The sequence below is a fragment of the Melampsora larici-populina genome, assembly GCF_000204055.1.
Source record: "Melampsora larici-populina 98AG31 unplaced genomic scaffold MELLAscaffold_110, whole genome shotgun sequence".
NCBI lineage: Eukaryota > Fungi > Basidiomycota > Pucciniomycetes > Pucciniales > Melampsoraceae > Melampsora > Melampsora laricis-populina.
In genome coordinates, this window is record NW_006768874.1 from 78,786 (window position 1) to 102,484 (window position 23,699).

General features: G+C 40.8%; 4 protein-coding genes across 4 annotated transcripts; 3 read left to right on the forward strand and 1 right to left on the reverse strand.

Annotated features, from left to right (window-relative positions):
* Nucleotides 1-3,701: 3,701 nt before the first annotated feature.
* Nucleotides 3,702-6,161, forward strand: MELLADRAFT_79803 (family 27 glycoside hydrolase; the record flags this gene model as incomplete). The annotated part of the gene is made up of 7 exons (XM_007418878.1): nt 3,702-3,907; nt 4,001-4,080; nt 4,162-4,195; nt 4,260-4,412; nt 4,483-5,088; nt 5,167-5,632; nt 5,722-6,161. The coding sequence occupies 7 exons, from the start codon at nt 3,755-3,757 to the stop codon at nt 5,904-5,906; spliced, it is 1,677 nt and encodes a 558-aa protein (XP_007418940.1).
* A 448-nt stretch (nt 6,162-6,609) lies between these two features.
* MELLADRAFT_69769 (uncharacterized protein) lies at nt 6,610-8,481 on the reverse strand (the record flags this gene model as incomplete). The annotated part of the gene is made up of 6 exons (XM_007418873.1): nt 6,610-6,884; nt 6,955-7,067; nt 7,139-7,349; nt 7,426-7,538; nt 7,622-8,105; nt 8,190-8,481. 6 exons carry the CDS (start codon nt 8,479-8,481, stop codon nt 6,610-6,612), a joined length of 1,488 nt encoding a protein of 495 aa, XP_007418935.1.
* Nucleotides 8,482-10,696: 2,215 nt separating this feature from the next.
* Nucleotides 10,697-12,886, forward strand: MELLADRAFT_46179 (uncharacterized protein; the record flags this gene model as incomplete). The annotated part of the gene is made up of 8 exons (XM_007418872.1): nt 10,697-10,811; nt 10,959-11,020; nt 11,113-11,295; nt 11,364-11,584; nt 11,657-11,830; nt 11,908-11,981; nt 12,077-12,174; nt 12,242-12,886. 7 exons carry the CDS (start codon nt 11,003-11,005, stop codon nt 12,368-12,370), a joined length of 897 nt encoding a protein of 298 aa, XP_007418934.1.
* Nucleotides 12,887-14,011: 1,125 nt separating this feature from the next.
* On the forward strand, nt 14,012-19,020 carry MELLADRAFT_69771 (uncharacterized protein; the record flags this gene model as incomplete). Its single annotated transcript, XM_007418874.1, has 9 exons — nt 14,012-14,549; nt 14,735-14,794; nt 14,893-15,603; nt 15,676-15,768; nt 15,841-16,725; nt 16,795-17,484; nt 17,556-17,654; nt 17,747-18,472; nt 18,551-19,020. The coding sequence occupies 9 exons, from the start codon at nt 14,012-14,014 to the stop codon at nt 19,018-19,020; spliced, it is 4,272 nt and encodes a 1,423-aa protein (XP_007418936.1).
* Nucleotides 19,021-23,699: the final 4,679 nt, after the last annotated feature.

Sequence of the window (23,699 nt, forward strand, 5' to 3'; positions counted from 1 at the left end):
TGTGAGCAGTGCTTTGCCATTTTTTCTTAACTATCAATCGCTCTCATCTCCAATAAAGATGAATACGGCTGCTCATGGCAATAATGCTATGATTGTAGGAAAAGGGTGTTTGAAGGTGAAGGCGGAGGATGGAAGTGATTTTATAATCGAAGATGTGTATTATTGTCCTCAAGCAACATCAACCTTAATCTCTCAGGCCGCGTTGGTGGAAGCTGGTGCTAAGATTTGGTTCTGGGGGAAGGATGTGGTGATGAGGATGCCCGGTGGGAAATCTTTGACAGCTTCTTATTGTAATAGAAGATGGATCTTGAACGCAATGAAAACACACGTTTTGTCTCATGAAACACCTGAGGTAGTTGGAAAAGTGAGAGCGTTGAGTAGTGCAAAGGATGTTGATTTGGCTTATCTATGGCATAGAAGATTCGGACACGTTGAGATGAAGAGAATAAGGAAGCTATGTGCCGGTCAACTGGGGTTGGGTCTGCCAACGTCTATACCCAGTAGTGACTTTGTTTGTGAAGACTGTCTACAATGCAAGAGTGCACGTCATCGAAACTCGGCCGAACGGGACGAGAGTACGGTATGCTGGATGTCATCGTATCGGATGTCATGGGACCTTTTCCAGAGGATGTCAATGGAAATAGATTCACCGTTACTTTTAGGGATGTTGCAACAACCTTTTCTGAAATCATCATAATCAAAGCAAAATCAGAAGTACCCGATGTATTCATGAAAGTCATCAATAAATGGGAACGGGAGACTAATTTTAAAGTCAAACATGTACGAACTGACGGTGGTGGCGAGTATATCAAGACCACGTTCAGCAATTGGTTGAAATCGAAAGGTATTGTGCATGAGCATTCGAACCCGTATGAACCAGAACAAAACGGAGTAGCTGAAAGACTGAATCGAACCATTAGCGAAATGGGGAGGACGATGCTGGCGGCTTTGAACCTACCTCAGACGTTCTGGTCTTTTGCATATGTAGCGGCTTGTTACTTGCACAACAGACTGCCTAATACGCTGACGGGTGATCATACACCTTATGAATTATTTTATAAGCATAAACCTCAGCTTGACGTTATTCGCACTTTTGGGGCTACTGCCTTTGTTCATCGGCACGACGCACAACGCAATGGGAAGCTGGATGAGAGGGGTTGTCGTTGCATGATGATAGGGTATTTGGAAGGGGGAAAAGGTTGGGTGTTTTATGATCCTGGTTCAAAGGTGTTGATAAAGAGTGGTATTGCGGTATTTCCTTATGAGGATAAATTTATCTATTCAAAGACTCAAGAGAATCCTGAAGAACAAACGACTTCTAAATCATTAAATAAAATCTTAGACAATCCGAAGAAGAAGAGCAGTTTAGAGTTCATAATGAATGCATTGCAATTAGGAGACTTTACCGGAGAAAATCAGGTGTTGGAAGAAGATAAATATGTAGAACTATTGAGTGCGAACATTGACTTGTCAGCAGGTTTGAAAGAACCAAAATCTTACACTGCAGCAATGAAAGACGAGTATTCAGAAGAATGGAAGAAAGCGGTTGAAAAGGAGTTGAGTGCAATGGAAGAGATGGGAGTGTGGAAAGTGATTGATAAGCCAGAGGGTGTGAATGTGCTGGGTTTGAAGTGGGTATTCACACACAAACAACTAGATGCTAACGGAAATCCTATAAAGTTCAAAGCTCGACTTGTAGCGCAAGGTTTTTCCCAACGTGAAGGGATCGACTACAATGAGACCTTCGCACCGACTGCTTGTATGTCATCGTTACGATTTCTTTTCACCTTGGCGGCACTGATGGGCTGGGAGGTACACTCTTTCGATGTGACGGCTGCTTACTTGCATAGTGATATAACTAAGAAGGTCTACTTTAACTTACCGCCGGGATGTATGGACGATGCTAGAAAAGCAAACAAAATTCTAGAGGCGGTGAAGGCACTATATGGAACTAAGCAAGGAGCGCGTTGCTGGTGGAAACATTTTGAAAATATTTTGAGGAAGTTGGGATTTAGGGCGTGTCAGTTTGATCAATCTTTGTATGTCTGTCGAAGGGGTGATGAGGTGTGTATAGTATGGGTGCATGTTGATGATGGTGCTGTGACGGGAAGTAGTCTGGAGCTGTTAAGAGAATTAGGAAGGGAATTGGAGAAGGATTTAAAAATTAGATGGTCAGAGAAGCTGGAGTGTATAATTGGTATTGATGTGGATAGATTAGCGGATGGATCCTTTGAATTGTCTCAACCCAGGTTTAACAACAAAGATAGTTCGTGACTTTTTGGAGGTTGAAGGAAAATCGACAACGCCTCTTAATGCTTCGAACTTACCAACTTCGCCGAAGGACGACGAAGATGAAGTCGACAAGACACGATACTTATCGGTGATAGGATGTCTCAATTACCTTGCTGTCGCAACGAGACCAGATTTGACTTATGCTACCAACTTTTTGGCGAGATTTTCGGCGAGGCCAACTAAGCAGCACTGGGAGGCAGTTCAAGGTGTACTGAAGTATTTGAAAGGGAGTGGGTGTGTGAAGTTGAAGTTGAAGCCTATAAAAGGGGAAGTGAAGATAGGTTTGCATACGTACGTGGATGCTAATTGGGGTGGAGAGTACGCTAGGTCTGTACATGGTTTTGTGACTTTTTTCATGGGGTGCCCGTTGGCCTGGACGTCGAAGAGGCAGGGTTGTGTAGCGACTTCAACGTGTCACGCCGAATACATGGCGCTTGGGACGGCTGCAAGAGACGCGGTTTGGTTACGGAATTTAGTGGGTGATGTGTTAGGGGCGATGGGACCAGTTTCAATGCACTGCGATAATACTTCGGCAATTCACGTCTCAAAGGATAATTCATCGAACAAAAGAACTCGACATACTGAACGTGAATTTTATTACATTAATGAACAACTCTTTAAAGGGACAATTACCCTACACTGGGTTGAATCCAAGAATCAAAAGGCCAATATTCTCACAAAGGCACTGGGCCCATATCTGTTTGCAGCGGGGAAGAAGAATTTGTGTTTGGAGTGATGATATTTTCAATTTTATGTTTTGTTTTTTTGTTAATTCTGTGTGGTGTTCTCTATTTTGTTTTCTTGTTTTTTTTCTCTTTTATTTGTTAGCGAAGGAGGTGTGCTGTGGCTGGTCGTGGGGGGGGTGTTATGTGTACACGACTGCACCACAGCAGGTCACGTGATTGTACAGGTGTTGTAGTCATATCTTGTTCTACCCGGGCGGAAGCTTCCTCTCCTCAACCACTGTGGAAGCTGAAGTCCGGGAGTACGAACTAACGTAGTTGTCGTCCTATCGATTATAGGTAATGAATACGAACCACTGTGGAAGCTGAAGTCCGGGAGTACGAACTAACGTAGTTGTCGTCCTATCGATTATAAGAAGTACTCAAAAGAATCAAATGCCTGGATTGATTCACACGGCGGATGCGTTAAAAACGTTCTTCATGCGGTGCTGTCATCGATGCTGAAGATAGGAAGAAAATGTGACATATATGGAGAACACATCAGAACACGGACGGATCTGACAACTTTCCTCGCGCAAAAAGGTTCACTCAGACGGAACCTTCTTAGGTCTTCCTTTGCTAGAACACAGCCACGACCCTCGCAGTATGTACACGCCGCGCTGCTTTACAAAAAGGCGACACCTCGCTTTAACCCTTGTTGCCCCCCACCTCTCTGACACCCAGCACCGTCTTTTTAATTATTCATCTCATCCTTTTTACGCCGCTTTCAGTCATACAACATGATATCTTTCTCATTGCTCGTATCTGCACTCCTTGTCTGCCAATGCTCCGCAGGATCCCTTGAACCCCGCGCAGACACTACCGCCCTTGCCATGAACGCCCGCACCTTCCGAGGCTGGACGAGCTGGAGTTTGCAAGCATTCAAGGGACCGGTGAGTGGCTATCGATAACTGCGATTCCAGGTTGCCATCATCAGCTGACCTCTTGCTGCGTGGACGCAACGCATCATCATAATTGTGTATTAGGGCTATGGCGCTGATTGGTTCAAAGAAGAGAACATCAAACGTCAGGCCGATGTCCTCGGGAATGAGTTCAAGCAGGCCGGGTAAGGCATTCTGCTACAATAAAATGATTTCAAACTTGGATTAATACTCACCCGACTGTGTGATCCACTCTACGCTTCCAGATTTGGCTATTTTAACCTCGATTCGGGATGGCAAGTAAGTCCTTATCTTTTCTCCTCAGGGATGCGAATGTTTAATTGACCAGGATTACGATTCATAGGACGAAAAGCTGGACGAATTTGGGCGTGTCCAACTCAGCACCGTGCGTTTCCCCTCAGGAATCCAAAGTCTTCAAGGCTATCTTGAGACGCGTGGATTATCCCTTGGTTTATACTACCTTCCGGGTATCGATAGCCGTGCCGTAGATAACAAGGTCGGTGCAGATTGTCGGGTATGGAATGCAGCGGCTCAATCCTCACCTAGATGCTTTTGTTACGTTTTAGACTCCCGTCAAGGGCACCAAGTACACGGCTGATCAGATTGTACTATGCCCAACCACAAGCAACTCGACCAATTGCAAGCGACCTCCTGCTAACGCATTCAGCGCTGGTCAATCCCTAGATTTTTCTCACCCCGGAGCTCAGGCCTACATTGATAGCATCGTCGACCAGCTCTACAGCTGGAAAGTGACATTTGTCAAATATGCCGGTTATATCCCTGGCTCTTCCGTTGATCCCAACAACGCGGATTTCAGTAGCGCTACCTCCGCTGCCGACCTTGCTGCATGGCGCTCGGCCATTGACCGTCTCCATCAAACCAAGTACTCGAACCAACCCAAGATCTGGATCAGCGCTGCCTGGGAAATCGCCAAAAGTCAAAAGGACATTTTGAAGGTCAATGCAGACAGTCATCGGGTGGCAATCGACATCGCTGCTTACAGCACTGTTATGACTACTTTCGATCGTGTCATTCGGAACGCTCGTGTCGCAGCATCGTGGTCATCTGTGGATGCCAACCGAGGTGGAACTGTGTTGGATCTCGATGCCATTTTACTTGCCGATTTATCCGCTGCCGAGGCTAAGACCATGGTCACTCTCTGGGCCTTGCTTGTACGTACTGAGACCAGTACTATCCTTCACTTTCCATCAGGTAACATGACACTAACTGATGGTGGTGCATCTCTTTAGGGTTCGCCTATTTACTCCGGTGACGATCTCACCAAGCTCTCACAGGAAAAGAAAGCTCTACTCACCAACCCCTCGGTGTTGGACGTAGCCAAGAGACTAACTCACAATCCAGCTCGAGTATTGAATTACGCTGAAGAAACTACCTCAAGCGCACAAAGCCGATTAGCCCGACGTGATGGTAATACTGAATCGACAGCAGCCTGTGATGCACGAGTTTTACAAGAATGTCATCAGATGGTCTGCAAGTCACTTATGATCGATCCATCAAAGGTTCAATCACTTTACCAAGCAAGTAAACTCAAATACGCCAGCTCTGCCAAGGTCACTCCTATGATGACTTCTGGTGGTGCGGCAGCTGCTGACCCGTGGGAACGACAAGTCTGGTATGCGGAACTCACCCAGTCCAAAAACCCATCAGCAATCTACATTGGTTTCGTCAACGCCGGCCAACAACTTCCCACTGATGGTTCGTTCTCCCACAGATAGTGAAAAGGAATGAAATTTTTCACTGGCCAGCTTTTATCTGATGCATTTCAATTTTGTCTTCATCCTTAGGACCAGCTGAGATTACAGTCGATTTGAAGCAACTCACTCTCACCAGGCCGATGGCCAAATCTTACACTATCTCTGATTTATGGACCGGTAAGGATGTTGGAACTTGTTCCGGCGGACAGATGACTGTCTCCTCTGGAACTCTCGCTGCTCATGCCAGTGTTCTATACATCCTCAAGCCAAACTGAGTTATATATCAATGAACATCGACTTGATTATTGTTCATCTATGATAACATTTTCAATTATCACGACCAAGAGGGGGATTCAGAAACTTTTTCTATTTCACTCTCATGATATTCTCTCCTTATGTTTCTTGATCACTTTTGTGTGCCCAAGATCACCTTGTGATTTGCATGTTATCCCTATACCTCTTGTAAAAAACCAGAAGACAATGTTGTTGATGATCATCGAACGGAATATATTTCTTGTTTGGGAGCAGTTACCGAGTGCAGCGGTATGTGCCTTCCTGTGACTTTGTGAGAGTAGCTTTCAGACACGGGTATATCAACTTCTACGGTCTGGCTCCTTACTAATGAAAACGACCTGAGGGGATCTCTACATGAGAAGTCGCGCGACAATTACAATCGAAAGCTTATGCTCATCTTTTTCAGTCAAATCAGGATTCCATGAGCGGCGGCGAGAGTCTTGTTAGTCCCAATCTGATCACTGACAGAGGCTGAGCCCTCCGCCTTCTCGCCAACAGACTTAAGACTGTGCCAATAGGATGTTAATAACAAAAATAAGTGCTCAATTTCAAAATTGCAGTACGTGACCATATATCCATTGTTGATGTTTGTGTACTTGCGCCGAATATACCCTAAATCCCCAGTCGATAACATTCTCATTCTGAATTCACTTGCTGCTGGTCTTGTATGTAGGTTGCCTCATTTTAGGTTTTGCCAGATATAATGGATTTTTCGAAATCACCTAAAGCTTTAAGAGCAAGATTTTGACGTGATTGTGATTTAGATCTTTCAGAAAAGTATTTCAAGAATTCAAAAAGAACAGGTTCATTCTGATTAAATTCCTTCTCTCCTTGATCCAACAGAAAACTTTCCATGATCAAACTTGTCTCCTTGATGTCTTCCTTCACTAACTCATCTATGACAAGCTGTAGGGAATGGGTCTCACCGAGACTCTTCATCTTCAGGAACACATTTATATCTTGTGGGACAAAGTACAGCTTTGATCAGGTTCAGGTACTACTGGATTATCCAAAAGACTATGTACTCACAAGTTGCCCAGAAGGATAATATCTTGGTACCATCCTCTGTGTTTGACCATGGGTCAATCTCTAAGCCATACGGCTTGAATTGGTTTACCAACGAGATGAAGAGATAAGAGGTCCTTCAGGTTAAATAAATGTAAATAAAAGATTTCAATAAACTTGCATGATTTCAATCAACTTCACAACTCACTCTGAATACTCTGGACATTTCATGTAGTCCATCAAGACTCTTGAATGATTTTTTAAACATGATTCAGCCATTCCCTTTGGACCGTCATGATAAGAACCAGCTGAACTTGAAAGTGTTTGTACATCTTCAATCAAGCTTGTCTGTATAACTTGAGTTTCAATCATTTCCTGTAGAAGTGGTTTATCTTTGATTTTAGAGTAAAGCTGGAATTCTAGGTTGGATTTTGTACATCTCAATGTCCATGATAAATATCTCATACAATGTAATGTGTATGGAACTGGGCTTACTTGATGTCCATAGAATGAACAGTTTCTTTTGATCTTCTTCTAACCAATCTTCAGTGAGCTGAAGCCCATAATCTTCAAATGTACTTTTCATACTTTCAAATTCTACATAATCTCTAAAGTTTGAATATTGTAAGATTCCATCAAATCAGAAACAGAGCAACCGGAGATGCATCAGACAAACAAATCTTGTACTCACTTTCTTGGATCCATTGATCTTATTTGTGAAATCAACTTGTCTTCATATAATCCTAATGTATTCTTGAAGATAACTGGCCAGGAGAAAGGGAAATTTTTACTTGAAGGGCTTCCTCCTGAACACTCAAATCTCTGTAATTGAAACCAGACTACTTGTACTGCTTTCAATGGCACTTGACAATATCTTATAAGTTTATTTAGGATATGAAGAAGTTTTAATTTCTCAGGAATATCTTCCATTCCTCCCCTTTTATTGACTTTAACTTCTTTGAATAAATTAAGAACCTTCTCTGCCCAATGAAAGCTTTCTGAGGTCAGTAAGTGGTTCAAATTTGGAAGAATCATTCCTCCCTTCTTATGGACTTTAACTTCTTTGAACAAATCAAGAACCTTCTCTGCCCAATGAGATTTTTCTGAGGTCAGTAAGTTGTTCAAGTTCTGAAGCATCACTGATGATGAGCCCTTCAATGGCATATAATCATCATCTAGAAATATCATTTGAAGCATTTGAGTGTCTCAGTTTCCCAAATGAAAAAAAATCCTCAGGGTAATCAAATATTGTTACTGACCTTGGTTCCAGAAATTGTGAAATTCATCAAGATCTGATTCTTGTACTTTGTTTTGAAACTGTACCTCCTTTTTTCCAAAATCATCATTTGACTTCACACCAGAAATTTCGATTCCTTGGTTGTGAACCAATTCCGCACTTTCACTTGAAGATCTTCCAATATCCAAAAGATAGTCCTCCTTTATCTCTAGATCCATACTCTGAACCCCATTTTGATATAATTCCAATTGTAAAATTGACAATACCAAAGTATATAGTAAAAAGTTTTGCTTCATGATCCTATAGGAAATCATGATAAACCAAAACCTAATGAAAAAAGATAACACAAAATCCTTTCCTGCTGATATCAAAATGGAAAATGTATCAGAAAGAAGAAGATTGCCCCATTAGTCATCTTTTGTTTCATTGTCCCCACACATACCATACTACCCTTGACACAAGATAACATATGTACATAAACTAGTTTTGGACAGTTTCTAAGTGTTTCAGATCTCAAATATGTTGAAAATTTAATTATCAATGGACATTGCAAAGATAAATGACCCAATTCAGAAATGATTTTCAATTGATCTTGTAGCTGAAGTCTTGCTGAAGAGGTATTCACACTAGGAGGTTGAGTATCCTTTCATCTGTGATGTTATCAATTGTTGTTGAGGAATATTTTTAGTGTAGTTTCCATTCATTCAAATAATCAACATCACATGGGTATGTGTTGTTGACTTCTCAAGTTCACTTATCCCTGGATGGCTGGGTTAATCTGATGAGAAAAGAAAGATCCCAATTCAAGTATAGGGAACAAATCAAATGCTTGAGCACATTTCTTCTTCTTCTTGGGAAAAAGAACAAATAAGTCAATAAATGACCTTGACTGAAAAGTTTGGAGTCCAAGATAGGGCTACTTTCACTCCTAATATACCCGTAGAGAGTGAGACACACTGTAAAATTGTGAAGATGTTTGAAGGAAGATGGTAGGAGTGTTGAAAGAGGTTCTATGTTCTGTATAATGTAGTTTTGATAAAGCCAGTTGTGAAGCAGTTGATAACTCAATTTTGAGCTTCTTGACCGTTTTCATCCAATTTGATTCTCAACTTTCTCATTTTACCTCAGGCTCAGCTGATTACCATCACCATCATCCTTATCATGCTACCCTCATCTGAATCAAAGTATCATCATTCTGGTCGCAAACCATCTTTAACAATCAAATCACCTACCTGCTCAACCAATACGAAAAATGTTGGACCACCATCTTCATCATCAACTGTGATTCCGATTCCCAACAATCTGAGTAACTCAAACTCAACTATCATTAGTCCTCAAATCGATCTTACTACGCCTTATTCGGATTCCTCACCACCAAGGACTCTACATCGTTTGACAGATCAAGACACTCAACGTGAACAAGATGTACAAGCTGCTTTACAATTCTCTCGAGCTAGATCCGGTACATACGAATCCAATTTACGTAATCATCATCATTCTCATTCACAATCACAATCACATCAATCCAATGCTACTGACAATGATTTCATGAGAAATACAATCGATACAACTGATTCAACATTTTTTCAATCTCCAAATTCGCTTCAACCTACACCTACAAGACAACCGCAACCCAGATCACAAAGAAAATCACATGATGAAGGCTTTGGTAGATCAAATTCACCAACTTATTCTGTAGATTCTAGTCATGGTGCATTTATTGATCATAGACCTTCGATCATCGCTCCGAATGAACCTCACAGTCCTTCTTATTTTAGATCTTCAATTTCTCAATCCAATAGATTACATCCTTCAACTCTTTCACCAAGTTCGATCAATGGAAATCTACGTGGTCATGATCCAAGACCACCAAATCCGCATCTCACACCCATCATGAAGGAAAACAATAGTTTGATTGATCATCGTGACGTTTGGTTGGGCGGAGGAGGTGGTGGAGGTGGTGAAGGAGGTGTAGCTCGATCTAGAGATAATTCATTGAAAGTAGAAGATGCAAGAGGATTAGCAGGAATGTTACCACATTTCCCTTATCCATTTGATTTTGCTGCACTTGAAACATTCGCGGTCCAAGAACGTAAGAAAGGAACTGGAAATCTCACAGATGACGCGATTCTGGATGAGCCACCACCCAAGAGTCCATTAGGAGAAACAGACGAAGAAACAGACAGTGGTGGTGGTGGTGGTGGTGGTGGAGCGATGCGAAGACGAAAGATCGGATTTGTGAACGCTCATAACGAACCAAGTCAACCTGCACCACTTCGAAACACTGCTGTAGGATTACTCAAGAACAGACGATTAAGTGAGAGTACAGGTCCTTTAGCAGGCCGACAACGTAAATTAGCCATTTTTGAAGGAAACAACAACAACAATAATAATAATGAACAAGGACCAATAAAATCAATCACCGATTCATCTAAAGCACCATTATTATTTTCACCTAACCATCCACCAATCTCAAATGATCAGTCAAATAATAACAAACGAGTCACTGAAAGTAGTTCCGAAAGTCAAGAAAGACCATATCGATTTTCATTTTATTCTAATGCATTACCATCCACAATTCATGCAAGAAGTTTAGGAGAGATACCAGCCGAAGGTGAAACGTTTGAAGATTTGTTTGTTGGTCGTAGTAGTTCTAGTTTCAAAAAATCAATGGATGAACCTAGTTCTGAACAATCTTCAATCCATTTACAATCCGGTAATGGAGGGAATGGACATGGGAATGGGAAACCTAGGAGTGCGGTTCTGATGAGAACTGATGAAGATGCTGAAGCTAATACTTGGTGGTTAGATGTTCTTAGTCCTACAGATGATGAGATGAAATTACTTAGTAAAGTAAATCTAATCTTCTTTCACAAACACAAATCCGATCAATATCTATTAATGATTCCATGAAAGTATACTGATTAAGTTTTTGATATTGATAGGTTTTCGGAATTCATCCCCTTACAACTGAAGATATTCAAATGGAAGAGACTAGAGAAAAGATTGAACTTTTTAGGAATTATTACTTAGTTTGTTTTAGATCATTTGATCAAGATCCTTATAGTCCTACTTATTTAGAACCACTTAACATGTACATCATTGTTTTCCGTGAAGGAACCCTTTCAGTTGAGTCTTTGCCTCTCTTACTTTTCTATTTCTCTGCAAACTGACAGGTTTTTGTTTTGTTTGATAGTTTCATTTTAGAGGTACACCTCATCCACAAAACGTCAGAAGACGTATTAAACAATTAAAAGATTATATAAATGTTACATCTGATTGGATTTCATATGCATTGATTGATGATATTACTGATGCATTTGGTCCTTTGATTCAATCGATTGAGTATGAAGTAGATAGTATAGATGAATTGGTGTTAATTTTGAAAGATGCAGAACAAAGTGATATGTTAAGAAGGTTTGTATTTCTTCTTGATGTTCTTTGTTTCAAAGGGGTTCAAAGTTGATTTTGTTTTATTATTATTGATAGGATTGGTACTTGTAGAAAGAAAGTGATGGGGTTATTAAGATTAATGGGAAACAAAGCAGATGTTGTAAAAGGTTTAGCTAAAAGATGTAACGAGAATTGGTCGGTGGCACCTAAATCAGATATAGGTTTATATTTATCTGATATTCAAGACCATTTAGTTACTATGACTCAAAAGTAAAGTTTTTTCTCTATATGGAATAAACCATTGGGCTATGAAACTGACTCTCTTGCTGTCTATTGCGGGGGTTTAGTTTGAATCATTATGAGAAAATCCTTTCTAGGTCTCATTCAAATTATTTGGCACAAATTTCAATTGAAATGACAGGTTAGATTTAGTTTTTCTTATTCCTGATATTTCAACCAAAACAGTTTTCTTGATCAATAAGACTAATTCATTTTGCTCTTCATTTTTCTCATTAGATGCTAATAATCAAATTAATGATGTTTTGAGTAAATTGACTGCACTTGGATCAATTTTAATTCCGATGAATTTGATCACTGGTCTCTGGGGTATGAATGTAAGTGTCAATCAACACTTTTTTCATCTTTGTATTAAGAAATTGAAGGCTTGGCTTTTTTGTGTAGGTACATGTACCAGGACAAGATGTTGCAGAAGGTTATGCTTGGTTCTTATCTATTGTTTGTGGTTTGGTTTCGTTTGGTGTGGTTGGGGCTTGGTTAACATTAAGGTATTTTAAGTTTTCTAAAGGTTAAGTAGAAAAAGACAAAGAAACGCATTTTCAAGTGGTTTTGATATGAAACAAGAATTTGAGGAATTCAAGATAAGAAAAACAATTTATTCTCCTCTATTAGGTTTTTTATGATACATTTTGATATATATATATATATATATATATATATTTGGTTTAATTTTGATTCAATTGAATTTTGAAAATCTGTTGTAGTTTTTTTTTGTATAAATTGATTGGAATAGTTTTGAAAATTAATTTTTATGATTTATCCAAAAGAAAGTTGGGTTTTATTAATTTATTTTTTTCTAGTTCTAATCTATATATTGAATTTAGATTACAAAAAAATTAATGTTAGTTTACACTTTATTTTTCATTTCTTCATATATCTTTTCTCCTTTGTATAGAGGTTTTTTTTGTTTCTTTATTAAGACTTAGATTAACTTTGTATTAGTTTCAACTCTTTTAGGATTTATAGTACAATACTCAATCATCTTTTTCTTAAGCAAAAAGAAACAATACATTTGGTTTAATCGGTGTTTTTTTCTGTTCTTGAAGAGGTTGGGTTAATTAAGATATTGGTCATTGGCAGGTTTAGTTTGAAAAAGATCGTGAATAATGGATAGACAACCCAGTAGACAAATTGTATGATCTTTTTTCAATTTTATTCTAGCAGGTCTTCTATTGTTGTGACTAGACTCTACTCGACATGTGAGGTAGAGATGTTGGAGTGAATGTTGTAGGTTGAGGTTGAGGAAACAAGCAGCAAGACATGGGGTTATACATCTGTTCTCGGTTTTGAGCTTGAATAAGCCCCGAGTCCTAACGAAGCGACCGTGCGGCGAGCGCGCCCGTGAGAGGCGTAAGTGAAGCTCACATCGTTTCAGAGATAATTCAGATACCTCGCTTTTGTTCGGTTCAACTTCTACTGGTCATGGACAATTGTCAATTCCTTCGCTCTTTTGCAATCACGATCACCTTGGTAATCTTCAAGCATGCGAGCTGCTGCTATACCGCCGAAGATCTTGTCCGGTACGATTGCGCCTAAGCCTCTGTCGCTCCCGTTGTACTTCGTAACTTTGGCGCTTCCTCCGCCGTCTGCGCAATTCAAAGTCTTCCAGAAGTGTTGCAAAATTTGATCACCGATCTGTTTTGTGTTGGCGTTGATTCTTGGGGGCGGTAGTGGAATCTACGTATAGGAACGTTCCCGCATAGGCTTCTCTTCTATCCAGGCTGCGTGAAATATCAGCATCTGACACCTGCGGATTGAGGATTGAGAAAAGATATTGTACCGTCTGCGGGGTCATGTGTCGCGCTCATCTTAAGATAACTATACCTGCCTTCACTGTCAGAGAGTACACAAAACTAAAATCGGATTTGTATGAAACACTGCTTCCGATGTTACCTGCCTTTCAATACCTGCGAGATCAATTGGATGTGGTTATTTCCCAGTGATCCAGTAAAACGAGTCTTACTATCGATCTCAAGCCAGCGCATGCTACCGGTCTTTCCCAACTTTCAAAACAATCACGGCGCATTTAATAAATAGGGAATAATTCAATTTCTACCGTAGCAAATTATCGCAATAGTGTTAGCTTTGAGAAGCCAGTTCTGCCTCGAAGGAACCCTGTGGCACTCTCGGAACTGAAGCGGCAATCTCGAGAAGATGAAGAATATTTTATATAGTTGTTTCTTCAATATTTGCATCCTCAACGTCTGTGTTGTATTCACACAAGATCCGGTACACAACTGGCGATTAGCTCAAGACTCAGTCAAGCGGAATGTTGTGGATCTTCAAAAACCTATCGGTCATTGGAGCGCTTTGACTTCTCAGAAGGGTCAGATTCTCCGGAAACGAGAGCTCGCTGTCTCTGATGTAGAAAAACTAACCGCCAATGAAGTTACCAAGACTGCTACAACTTCTTCAAAGACGTCGCATGAGGTGAAACCGACGAAAACGCCCACAGTGGGCGAAGACGAGGCACATGACTATCAAGGAGTACAGCCAGCTGAGCTGTCAAATCAAGGTGAACCCCTCAAACCAAGTGAACGAAATAAAATGCTTGAAGCTCCGAAGGATCCGACGTCAAGGAATTTACTTTTGACAAAACTCAAAACCTGGATTCAAAATCCATTGACTAATTGGTTTCACGAAGTTTGGAAGTGGATAAGGCAGTTCTTCAAATCAACTGACCATGAACCACGTGAGAAAAAAAAAATGCTTTGAGTGCCGATATTTGATGTACTAACGTAAATTGGGCTTCATTTTCCAAGGGCCAGAGCCAGAGCCGGAGAAGAAGTTTCAAGCCCCTGTGGTGCCGAAGAAACGAGGTGATTTCGAGTTCACCTTCCCTACGAAAATTCTAGCAAATATTGACATTTGATGCAGTGCGGATATATCACGCTTCGGCGCTGGATGAGAGCCCTTTCAGAAAGACGGATGTGCAAGGTAAGTTCATTGAGCTCTAGGGCCTCGTGATATCTGGCATTTCGGACTAGAAAGGCGAGGAGCTCAACTGAACAAGCTGTCTAATCTTCATTATTCAGAGAACAGTCAACAAAAAAGTCTCGAAATGCTTATCCAAAGATTATCGAGCCTCACATCCCTTGAAGATCCCGAAGGTGTAGCCAAAGCTCAATTGCAACTTCTACAACACGAACGCAACTTGGACAAGATTGATTCTACTGAGATGAAGAGAGCCCTGATCCTCCCCGCCACGAAGCAAATGTCGCTCTTTGATTCGTCCATACCTCTCAGAGAAGCAGAGTGGCAACTTCTAGAACATGTATTCACGTTTTCTAATGACCCTTCCGTACGGGAATCTCTCTATCGCCAATACCAGATGGATGACGAATTTCGACGTGGTGTATGTTTTGCGGCCTCGACCGTTCATCTCCGAGAGCTTCAGCAACTACAATCATTTCCAGTCAACAGTTTGACTCGAGAAATTCTGGAAATCTTCAGAGTCTCAAATTGGGGTGAGAAAGACGTAGGCGAGGTTCGTATAAGTGGAGCTGAAGATTTGTTCCTAGAGTTTATCAAAGAAAAAGGTCTTGATCCTTTAGCAGTAAGATCTTTACTCAAAATACCCGAAATACTAGAAAATGTGTCTCAAAAATCTCTTGGTCGGATGAGAAATATTCTTGGGAGAGACAAGGAATTCATTAGCATCCTTGCAATTGCTTCCAATGAATTATGGCCGGGAACTCTTTCTGAAAGTCTTCCAAATTCTTCTTGGATTTATAGACTCTTACGAGGTGAGTTTTTCGAGGATACTTCATGAGGATATGATCTAATTCTTCGTATGCTTATTTATGTGTCTACTGTAGATCACGAGAGCGCGCGTTCTTTCGACGATATGATCAAGTCCGAGCACGCGGGCGTTTCAATGTGGCCAAACTCGCCTTCTGAAGAACTTAAAGGTGGCCATCGTGACGATTTCTTGAGGAATCAATACTTGAATACTGACTTGTAATATTTATCCATTGAACTAGAACGAAAGGGAGCTACAGAGCGAAAGAAGCTTGTTGAACTGTTCCACCGGCGGATCTCTCCAAGATCCCCATATCTACTGGAACTTCAAATTCTTTCAAACGCCTTCCTGGACTCTCCCGGTGGGAAGAATTGGATGGAAGAACAAAAAGTCAACTCATTGACAGATCATTGTTTATCTTTGATTTTCTCAAACAAATTCGACATATCCACTCGAGCTTGGATCCATTCTGCCTTAGAGCACTTGAAGTCATACGGCTTTCCTGCCGTGATTTCCAAGATAAATACGGCTTTCGATCTTCATAGAGATATCTTGACGGATATCAAATCCTTTTGGTATATGGATTCGTACATTCTACTTTCAGGAAATGATAAAGACTCAGCCAGAGTTCGATGGTTCGCAGGGCTTCTACAAAAGCTAACTACAAGAACCAAATGGACTGATATCCTGGCAGAACACTTAACTTTCAAGAAAACTATGGATTATTTGCTTGAAGAGCTCAAAAATGATTCACTTTCAATTGCGAAAGGCAGAATGCAGCTTTACGAAATGCTGCTTTTTGTTTTGAACCATTTCGAGGTTGCAAGGGACAAGTCATTCATCGATACTGTCAGAGACGATCCTTTCCTTCTCAAATGTCTAGGTGCACTTTCAGTTTTATCAGGAACAGACATTGACCTTGATCTAAAGATCCCGAGGCAAGCAACAGGATTTGGCTTTGGGTTAAACAAAGGTCAGCTTTGTCTTGTGAAGCAGTATAAAGTTTCAAGTATGACTGATTTCGCATCGAATGCAAATTGGACCGTCGAAGACCTTTCAATCGATGAACCATATCTGAAGCTTCTGAAATCGCGGGGCCAGATGTACGAAACGGGAATGATACATAGTAAGTATACAGTAGTCCAAGTAAGCTCCATATAAGACACAATGATCTAATGGCGGCGACATTCCCTAGATGGAGATGATGAGAAGATTCATCGACGAGAACTGATAGAGGTCATTGAGCAACATGAAAGTACAAATGAACTTCCGGCTATCTTTCTAGGAAATTTGGCAAACCGGTTGTCAGAACTAAAACACATTGGAGCTTGGGATAAAAATGACGTCGATCCCAACAACTCACATTCATTAACTGAGGCCATGGTTTACTATTTTGAGAATGTGGCAGTTAGTCAAGGAGACAAGATGCTGCTTTCAAAAATCCTGGAATTCCTTTTTGAGAATAATGCAGGATTACGAAAGGAAGCCTCAAGCTACATAAATCCAGGCCTTCAGCGCGAGCTTGACCTTTACAATTATTTAAACACAGTCGAAAAATATTCCGCTGAAGGAACCAATACACATATCTTGCGTATCAACTCTGAGATTGTGAAATTATCATCGGAATTGGGAAAAGGTAAACTTCAGAAGAGCCAACAACAATTAAAGTCAATCCTGGAGGCTATCATATCAGAGATTGGCATGAACGACTGGGCAGCAAATGAACATAAAGTGGTTTCATCAATGCTGGTGTATCTTGCAGGAATACATCCCTCCTTCAAGGATCAAATAAACGAAGCGATATTTGACAAATTTAAGAAAGACTCTCCCCAAGAGGGAACGGAGGAAATATCTAATTTTGTTTTTAATTATTATCTTATCAAATGTAAGCTTCATCTCATCGGCAAAAAAACTCACGATGGACAACTGAAAGGTCTTCTTTTCAATTGTGTTTAGATTCTCTCAATGTGGATCCTTTTTTCCAAAGGCTGGACCAGTATCATAGAGATTTTAGTGAGATGTCAAGAGTGAGACGCTTGGAGCCCGCTCACAGAGGTAAGCATCTCATGTGCTTCATTGAAGTTGAAACAACCATCTTGACTGACATTTTTCAAATTCCTGAAACAAAAACTGATCCAACACATCAGAACTATTCAAACAGCTGCAGATAGATGTCCATGGTATCATATCCAGTAGATCAGCTCTTCCTGAAGAGGAATCTAACTTGGATCATTGTGTAAGAATGTTGAGAGGAACCAAGATAAGCTGGAATCCTAGATCAGATCATCATCCAGAAGATTCAATCTTCCACCTGATGGTATACATTCTAACTCAAGTACGGAAAGATAATGCAACCTTTGGTGCCATCACTGGATACAAACTGATACTGTCATATATTCAAGAAATATTGGAAGCTGAAGAGATCAGAGAAATGATGGAAAATGCAATGACAGTGGACAAAACACTCAGAAACAAGATGTCTGCTGCACAGACTTTGTTGGATCTTAAACACATCCGTCATGAAAGGGGAACTCCATTAGACCTAAACGCATACATTGGCCATGTATTGGCCACAAAACCTGAAACCTGGGATAAAATTGGAGAGACAGGTCAACAACAAGCACGGACTTGGGCCAGAACCTTGGTGCGCATTCTAAAGAGGAAACTTGAAGGATTTCAGGATTCATATGATTCCTTTAGAGTACTGGAAGAGATTGCAAAGTTGAGTAAGCATTTTAGCTGGAGTTTTGTCCAAGAAACAGGAAAAGATGAGGTACTTGCCAAGGAAATTGGAATATATGTGGCTGGAGAGTATAGATCTCTGGACATAAATACATTTCCAATAGGATCAGTCTCATATCTCTTATTGGAAGGTATGTTTACATTTTCCCCTTTAAAATATAAGTACAAGCTATGTGAAAAAGAAATCAACTGACACAAAATTTTCCCAGAACCCATCAGCGGCTCCATCATCACTCAGAATTACCTCATGAACAAAATTGTTGTTGATGAACATACCACACCATCAGCTACAAACATATACAAGCAATTCTCAGAGATGCCCACCAGATGGACAGAAACCTCAAGTTCTGAATGGAGGGGTCTCCTTAATTGTTGTCTGAGCTCTTTGAAAAGCTGTCAAGCTCAAGAGATAGATTTATCTGAGGAAAAAGAATTGCCAATAAACATATCAATTCCATTTTACATACTAAGCTATCTCACAGCTTATTGTGAAGAATTAAGGGTTGATGTAAAAAGAAGCTTGGAATCATGGTCCTTCTACCAATCAGATCTTCAAAGAACCCTACGTATGATATCAGAACATCAGAGCTCTTTGGTATATGGCTCTGATTTCTTTGATAGATTCCCTGGAACATTCAAACCTTCTGAAAAATCCAAATCAATGGCCATTCAGGTATAAACTCCATTTTTATCATGAAAGAATCTTTGAAGTTGAACTGAGAACATACACTTCCTTCTCAAAAGAAAAAAAATATAAAAGTAGGAACCAAGTCTTCAGTTCAAGATTTGATAACTGCACAAGAATATGTTTCTTTTGTGAAGCTTCCCCAAAATATCCTTTCCAAAGGTTACAATATGAAGGATTTCAACTTGAAAAAATATTGGAATTTAGCTAGATGGGGTATTGTACAAAATACCCTTTCTTCAAGCAAAAATAGGGCCTTCAAAGGGATAGTAAATTATATAATGGGCCACAAAGTTGGATGGTTTTATAAGATAAATAATTAAAGTCTTTGGGGTTTCAAGTTTCTCAATAACTTCAAATAATTCATGTCAGACTTTATACTTTCTTTTGTGACTTTTGGCAATTGTTTTCAGTCACTACTCCAAGATATGTGTTATATGTTGCTGTAGAATCCCTTAGACATGTCAACTTGGTATTTAAAATGAATCATGTTTTTTTCTGAAAAGATGACAAATCACACCAATACAATAGTCATTTTTTCTGCAGTAAAATCTTTGCCAAGCTGGCAAGAGATGAACTGCAGTGTGCCATTGTGAATTGTAAAACAAGCTGAAGAATGGATTTGTCAGCCTGTGACTTGAAACAGGTGGCTATAGAAGACTCAGAGTTGAATGATATGTGCTTGTGATAATTCTTTAGGCTTTATTATGTGTAGTTGTGTTACTAAAGTAAATTTGAGCCTGTCAATAACAGGAGCTGGTGACCCCATGTTGTCTTAGGCACTATAAGGTCATACCTGGCACTCGCTGAAAAGTCTGTTCCAATCAGGGTTGCCTGAGGTGGACACTAAAGTACTCCTGTCTCAGGTTTACAATTCAATGTCATGCTCTAGATAGCTGAGATGAAATTAGTTGCATTTTGCGCTGAGCTGATATGGTACATAGTTGCCTCAAGGGCTGGCTTTGACTAACACTAATCAGCATCTCTTTACGCAGGATGGCTAGTGCATTGTAAGTTCCAGGATGGCTACCCTCAAGGTTGAAATCACTTCACTATGCACAGCTATATGACAGGTCCTCAGTAGTGGTGTGGTGTACCACTATTTTGAAGAACCAATACACACCACTATCTGCAGAAACCCACTATGGATCATATGTAGTGGTGTGTGTTAGTCACTAACACTCACTGTGATATTGTATCACTAGCACTATAATAGTGCACATGTTTTTTGAATGTGAAAAAAGAAATTTATCAAAAGGCGTGTAGTGCACTACCTAGAAAATATGTACAAAGAACTATTCATCTTGGTTTATGGATTACTTGAGCCAGTCAGGAAAAAGCAGAGAGATTGAAAATGAACCAAGTTTTGAAGAGAGTTGGGAAGCAATGGGAAAGGAGTGAGATGAGGAAATAATAAGATAAGATAGCCAAGATTTGTATTAAAGAAATCTGTGAACCTGAAGAATAAGATAAGTTGAATGAGGAACAAGTGCATAGGGAGATAACAAACAAAAAAGATGCAGAAATATTGACAATTAAGGATTACTTCATTTTTTGCATATACACATCCAACACAAGGCCTCAGAAAACTCTCAGGAAACATTGAAACCGGCCTTTATCCATTCACAAAATGAATTAAGTTGTTCAATGGTTGCCCTTTACAATGCCATTTGATCAGACCTGCAGACATTGGCTGCTCCAGAAAATATCCTCTCACACAAACAAGTGGTTGCAGAACAGCACAGGAAATACTGAGCCATCTCTGCAAGAGCAGGAAAGGCACCTGAGTTGTCCTACATCACACAAAGTAGTGAGAAATCATAGTATTGGTAAAGAGAATGAAAGGGAAACTTACCTTCCACCATGAACACAGCAAGCCACCAATCAACGGGAACTTCCCAGACATGCAGCCCTCCATCTCATGACTAACACCATTGTCAGGAGAAGGCATTGAAGCAACTACATTGTACTTGTCATCTGTAACAGTGGAATCTTGCTGATTTTATACCTTCAGCATAACAGTATAAGATGAATTGAAAGAAAATCAAGCTGAAAGATAAGAAATTGATTATAAAGAAGGAAACCACTATTTACCGTCCGGAAAAAAAAACCCGAAGCCCCCTCTTTTTGGGGTCTTACCCGAGGGTACCCGAGAGTACCCGAATATTCCCACGCCAAACACGGCCCCGACGGGCTGCTGGCGGGCTGATAGTCAGGGCTGGATGGCTATGTACAGCCCACCTGGGCTTTTCACCACCAGAGCGGGCTTAGGGTGCGGGCTACTTAGCCCTTGAATGATACCACACCTACCCATCGGCAATACCTCACCATCCATTGGAACATTCAACTTCATCGTCACATCACATCCATCACCCGATCAAACGGCCAGGGAAACAAACGTGGATTCACCGGATCTGCATGAAGATGATGTTGCTTACAATGGTAAGCAACCTTTCCTTCATCACACTCTTTCACTTCCTCAACTCATACTTACCCCATCGTATCTTCTTATTGTGTCTTCTTATCATACCTTCTTATCGTTCCTCAGCCGTCCTCAACACTCTATTTCAGCTGGACTTTCCCCTTTCCAACCTGCAACAACAAACCCTCTGCGTTCAGAGTCTATCTGATGAAGCGAAACCGCAAAGGTCAGCCTTTAAACGATGACCGACCGAAACCTCTGCCGAACTCAAGTCTGCCACAACCCACCCAATCTATGCCACAACCCAGCTCAACACTACCGATCACATCAATCACATTACCAAACCAATCTGTTATCCACCACCACGTCTATCTCCCGTCAGCTACCAATTATGTACCTTTGGCTCAACCCCATCTTGTCTGGCACTCAACTCCTGGCTTTCAATACGCACCTTCAAGTCAGTTTGTGTTTTCAAATCCCCCCGGAACAACATGTTTTCCACCTACTGTGTCACAAACACACTCTCAGCATCTAGATTCGTCAAGTAGTCAAGCTCAACCTCAAGCTCAAGCTGTATCAAACTCAACCAATATCCTTTCACTTCCTACACACTTGGCACGTGTTAACGATCCGAACGTTCCATCATCACACAATCTGAACGGTCCATCTTCACACTTGAACCCTACTAGTACCACCAGTGATAGCAATAGTGTTCTTACAAATGAATACCTACCTGAATCAAACCAGGGTAGCATCTTACAAGACTTTGATTCGGCCAATGACGAGCGAGACAATGAATGGCCACCTATTGGTAAGTCCAGTTCAGATTTCATTTCTAATTCAGTGAGTAGTATACTCATTCTATTTGATTACTCATCAACTCGAAACAGGAGTGGCTCCAGTACGATTGATGCAATCACCAAAAATCGGCAAGCAATTCTATGAGAGGGAGTCTGGTATAATGTATTTGAATGAGGTTGCACGGTATCAAGGTTACGTTTTATCGATCAAGAGCCACAAACCCGACCCTCACGGAGTGACTGCACGAATTTATCTAGAGTGTTCCCGCGCAGCAAAACCCAAAAAAAAACCGAAATCAACTGAGCTTAAGGACAATGACGATGATCCCGAGAATGCTGATGATCATAAGGAGAAGCGTGCATCCTCGTCGAAGAAGACAGGATGCACCTTCGAGGTCTCACTCAATTATCACGCCTCCAAAGGACGATGGGTAGTCACCTCGGATGCCATCAAAAACCCTCTGAAAGCTGTTCACAATCATCCTCCTTTCGAACATCTGCACGAAGAAAGTCGATATCAACGAATCAATTCTGAAAACAACCAGACGATACAACTTCTAACTTCAGCTGGTGTTCGACCTCGCAACATTCGGCCACTTCTGAATGTGGACAGCGGCTCCGACGTCCTTGTGCGTGATATCTACAACGCCCGAGCACGTCACAAGAGAACCTGGCTCAATGGACGAACTCCGATTCAAGGTTTGTTGGATTTAGTGACCGAACTGAAATGGGCTTTCCGGACGGTCACCTCGGAGAACGGTACCCTTCAGTCCTTTTTCTTTGCCAGTCCTGAGGCCATTCAACTCGCACGACGTTTTCCTACTGTGTTAGGCATTGACTGCACCTATAAAACTAACAAGTTCAACTTGCCATTACTCCACATTGTCGGTACCACCAACGCCCACAAATCTTTTACTGTAGCTCTTTGTTTCATGCACAGTGAGACCGAAGATGCTTACGAGTGGGCTATGCAACAGCTGAAGTCGATCGTGTTTGACTCCGACACAACACTCAGCCTCCCTCGTACCTTTGCCACCGACGCCGAACCAGCACTATTTAATGCAATCAACACGATCTTCCCAGATTCTGTACACATATTATGCATCTGGCATATCAATGAGAACATAGGCAAGAATTGTAAGAAGCATTTCAACACAAACGATGAATGGGATGAATTTATGAAACTATGGAATCAGTTTGCTTGCTCAACAACTCCTGAAGAATATGATATAAACTTGAAAGCTCTCACCATCATCGCCCAAAAACACAACATCCTCGAATACTTGGAGTGTAATTGGCTTCATCGAACTAACAAGTTCGTATCTCTTTTTACATCAACAACACCCCACTTCGGCAATTCCTCTACATCCCGGGTCGAAGGTGGCCACTTTGGATTGAAAAACTTTCTCGAAGGGCGCCACAACGATTTTTTAACTTGTTTTAATGCATTC